Raw genomic sequence first — 4232 nt, forward strand, 5'->3', positions numbered from 1 at the left:
AAGGGAAGGGAAGGGAAGGGAAGGGAAGGGAAGGGAAGGGAAAGTAGAATAGTATGGCTCAGTTGGAAGGGACGTACAAATTCATCGAGTCCAACTGGCTGAGTGCTTTATGGCCAAGCACAGCAGTCTGGATGCAGTGGCATTCAGCCCACAAACGGACATGAGTGTGCTGCAGGTGTGACTAGTTCTGTGCCAGCTAACCAGCAACGAAACGCCTGGGGTCGTGGCTTGAACAGACGGCTGAAGCTGGGGGTGCAGGGTCTGGTCGGGGGGAGCTGGCAATCTCCGGCCATGTGGAACGTCGCCAGGTTGTCGCCTTGCTTCTACTTTGGACGCAATGCAAATGAAAATGCAGCGTTCTGTACATTTCTCGCTGGAACAGGTCGCCCGAGGAGGCTGTGGATGCCCCATCCCCGGAGGCACCCGAGGCCAGGCTGGATGTGGCTCTGGGCAGCCTGGTCTGCTGGCTGTTGACCCTGCACACAGCAGGGAGTTGGAACTGGATGATCTTTAAGGTCCTTTTAAACCCAAGCCATTCTATGATGATCAGAAGCACTGCTGTGCTTTAACCCTACAGCAGCTCAGCACCACTCGGCCGTTTGCTCGCTGCCCCACCAGGGCCCCACCAGGGCCCCACCAGTGACTTAGGCAGGGCACCAGGAGATAGCAGAGAACATTGATGCAGATAAAAGTGTGAGAACTTGTCAGCTGAGAGACGGACAGTTTGTTGAAAGAGATAGGAGGGAAGAACGGGAGAGCAGAAAGGGATGCCCAAGGCAATTTCTCGGTAGTTCCTGGCTGGGATGCCATGCAGAGGGATCTAGACAGGCTTCAGCAGTGGGCCAGGTGAACCTGATGAGGTTTAACAAATCCCATTGCAAGGTCTGCACCTGAGTGCTGGCAACTCCCATTAGGGCAGCCCATGGCTGGGACAGCTGCACTCTTTGCTGGGTGAACTGGCTGAGGGCAGGGCCCAGAAAGCAGCGGGGAACAGAGACACATCCAGCTGGTGGCCAGTCACAGTGGTGCTCCCAAGGGGTTGGTAGTGGGACCTGTCCTGGTTGGTACCTTCATTAATGGCCTGGATGAGGGCACTCTGAGTACTTTTGCAGATGACACTGTGATGGGGGGAAGTATTAATTTGCCTGGGGGTAGGAAGGCCCTACAGAGGGATCTGGACAGGCTGAGGCCAACGGGATGAGGTTCAACAAGACCCAGTGCTGGGTCCTGCACTTTGGCCACGACAACCCCATGCAATGCAACAGGTGTGGGGCAGAGTAGCTGGAAAGGATCTGGGGCTGAGCATGAGCCAGCAGTGTGCCCGGGTGGCCAAGAGGGCCAACGGCATCCCAGCTTGGATCAGAAATAGCACAGCCAGCAGAGCAGGGAAGTGATCGTCCCTCAGTACTCAGCTCTGATCAGGCTGCACATCGAGGACAGTGCCCAGTTCCGGGCCCCTCACTACAAGAAGGACATTAATGCCCTGCAGCATGTCCAGAGAAGGGAGCAAAGCAATTGAGGGGTCTGGAGCACAAGTCTTATGAAGAGCGGCTGAAGGAGCTGGGATTGTTCAATCTGGAGAAGAGGAGGCTCAGGGGAGACCTCACTGCTCTCTGTAACTACCCAAAGGGAGGTTGTAAGTGAGCTGGGGGTCGGCCTGCTCTCACATGTAACAGGAGATAGGACTAGAGGGAATGGCTTCAAGCTGCACCAGGGGAGATTCAGGCTGGGCGTTAGGAAATAGCAGTGCTCCAAAGGAGAGGTTGGGCACTGGAATGGGCTGCCCAGGGAGCGATGGAGTCACCGAGCCTGGAGGTGTTCTAGGAACGTTTGGACATTGTGTTGAGGGACGTGGTTTAGTGAGAGCTATTGGTGATGGGTGGATGGTTGGACTGGGTGATCTTGTAGCTCTTTTCCAACCCTGATGATTCTGTGATTCTATGTTCTACGATACAAGCTGGGGGGTGGAAGGACTCCATCTCCTGGTGTTTCCTGTGCTGCTCAGAAGATTGGACTGGAAGGTCTTTGAAGATCCCTTCCCCTCCCCGCCATTCTGCAGACTTGCCTGGACAAGGGCTGATGTTTTGGCAGCCCTCTGGCTCATTTAGAGACACAGAAGCAGAGAAGTCCCCTCATCCCCTCAGCGCTGCTCTGCAACAGCAGGAACTCCCCGCTGTTCCCAGCTCTGTTCTCCCCAGAGCCCAAAGCACAGCAGCACACACAGCACAATGAGACACGTCTGCACCGTGGGAGCCCCTCTGCACGGAGGGCTGCCGAGCAGAATGGGTTGCAAGGGACCTCAAAGCCCACTCGGCTGCAGCCGCTACCGTGGGCTGGTTTCCACCCACGAGCTCCAGCTGCCCCAGAGCCCCATCCAAACATCAGTCGCTCTGCTATTCATGAGCTGCCTTTGGTAACCAGCAGGCTGCAACGAGGTGCCCCAGCACTCCCGGAGCTCTGTCAGCTCGGGGCTGCGCCCACCGCCCTGGGAGCTGTGCCGTGCCCACTGCCCAGTGGGACACAGCCTTTCCCTTGCTCCCACCTGAGCCTCCCATGATGCAGCTCCACACCATTCGATTGGAGCCTCTCCCTCTCACCAGAGAGCAGAACTCAGCAATGCCATAAAAAGCTGTAGGGCCACCACAATCTTCCCCTCTGTCTCCTGTGCTCTGGGCCAAACAACCACAGGTGCAGAGCTTTGGGCAGCCTGGTCTGCTGGTTGTTGACCCTGCACACAGCAGGGGCTTGAAACTGGGTGATCTTTAAGGTCCTTTTTGAAACCAGGCCATTCTATGATGATCAGAAGCACTGCTGTGCTGTAACCCTGCAGCAGCTCTGCAACACTCAGCCATTTGCTCGCTGCCCCACCAGGAGATAGGGCAGAGCACTGACACAGATAGGGTTGTAAGAGCTTGTCTGCTGAGAGAGGGGCAGTTTGATGAGAGATAGGAAGGAAGAGCAGAAGAACAGAAAGCGATGCCCAAGGCAATTGCTCGGTAGTTCCTGACTGCTGCCTGTCCCCGTGCAGCAGCAGCATCCCCAGGGCCAACTCCCCACCTCACAGCTCAGCACAGTGCCCTGTGCTCCAGGACATCCCTTTGGCATTTTGGCCCTTTGGCTCATCTCAATGCCCGTGGGACAGGGAACCACATGTGCACCAAGGCCAGGGGGATGGCTAAACATGGACATTTCCTGGGGGAAGCCACAAAAACACTTGGCCACAGATGATCAGTTTTGGGGTGATCGCACGTGACTTAGGCAGGGCACACAGGCTGGGGCTGCTCTATAAAGTCGGACCCAGCTCCGGGTGTCCTGCAGTGCAGCAGCATCACGCCGTGGGTCCTGCCTGAAGCAGAGCCAAGGTAAGAGCGTGCTGCAGCTCCAGGGCTGCTCCCGGCACAGACGCCGCAGCACAGCGGCTGCTGGGGCTGCGCTGGGGAACCTTCTTCTCTGCAGCAGGGAACGCCAGCCGTGGGCCGGAGGCCGGGGGCAGCAGGGTGGGGAAGAGCCCGGTGGCCCTGGATGGGGACGCGGGCTGGGGGTGCTTCCCTGCGGTGTCAGGGTGGGTCCGGGTGGGTCCTGAGGTCACCCCGATGCATCTGCTCCGCTTCTCCCTGCAGCCCCTGCGGCCGCTCCCCGCAGCCAGCTCCCACTCATGGAGCTCCTCGCCCTGTGCTGGGTGCTGCTGGCCGGCACCTTGCTCAGCACGTCGGGCTCCAGCAGCGCCCTGCGTGAAGGAGACCTCGACCCCATCACGGTGCCGATGGACATGGCCCCACACTCTTTTGATGACCAATACGAAGGTTGTGGGCACATGATGTGGGGTGAGCTACAGAAGGTGAACTATACTGAGTTCACCCAGAACTATGTCTACGCTAATGGCTGGAGGAAGGCAGCTGCAGTATGGCAGAAGAGCTGGGGCCACCTCTCTCATCCCCCACAGCTAAGACGGGAGCAAGCCATCGCCGTGCTGGCATACACTGCTGCAGGCAAGCTATACCAGCAGCTGAATGCCGCTACACGTCGGGGCGGACGTTCCCACCAGTACTACTGCCTTTACTTCCACTTCAAGACGCTGCACTTTCTCCTGACTAAGGCGCTGCAGGCTCTGCGGGTATCCCAGCCCTACTGCTACAACGTCTACCGCGGTGTTGGGGGCATCCGCTTCACAGCCCAAAGAGGGATGGCTGTGCGCTTCGGCCAGTTCACCTCCACCTCCCTAAGGAAGGAGG

At 58.0% G+C, this 4232-nt stretch overlaps 1 protein-coding gene across 1 annotated transcript in view; it reads left to right on the forward strand.

The window, feature by feature from the left end:
- Positions 1–2783: 2783 nt before the first annotated feature.
- LOC104909430 (NAD(P)(+)--arginine ADP-ribosyltransferase 2-like) overlaps positions 2784–4232 on the forward strand; it is a 6178-nt gene continuing 4729 nt past the window's right edge. The window contains exons 1-2 of the mRNA XM_010706268.3: positions 2784–3362; positions 3621–4044. Coding sequence (XP_010704570.1) covers positions 3656–4044 — 389 coding nt within the window. The 5' untranslated portion in view covers positions 2784–3362; positions 3621–3655. The remainder of the gene's footprint in view (positions 3363–3620; positions 4045–4232) is intronic.

This window comes from Meleagris gallopavo, chromosome 1, assembly GCF_000146605.3.
Source record: "Meleagris gallopavo isolate NT-WF06-2002-E0010 breed Aviagen turkey brand Nicholas breeding stock chromosome 1, Turkey_5.1, whole genome shotgun sequence".
NCBI lineage: Eukaryota > Metazoa > Chordata > Aves > Galliformes > Phasianidae > Meleagris > Meleagris gallopavo.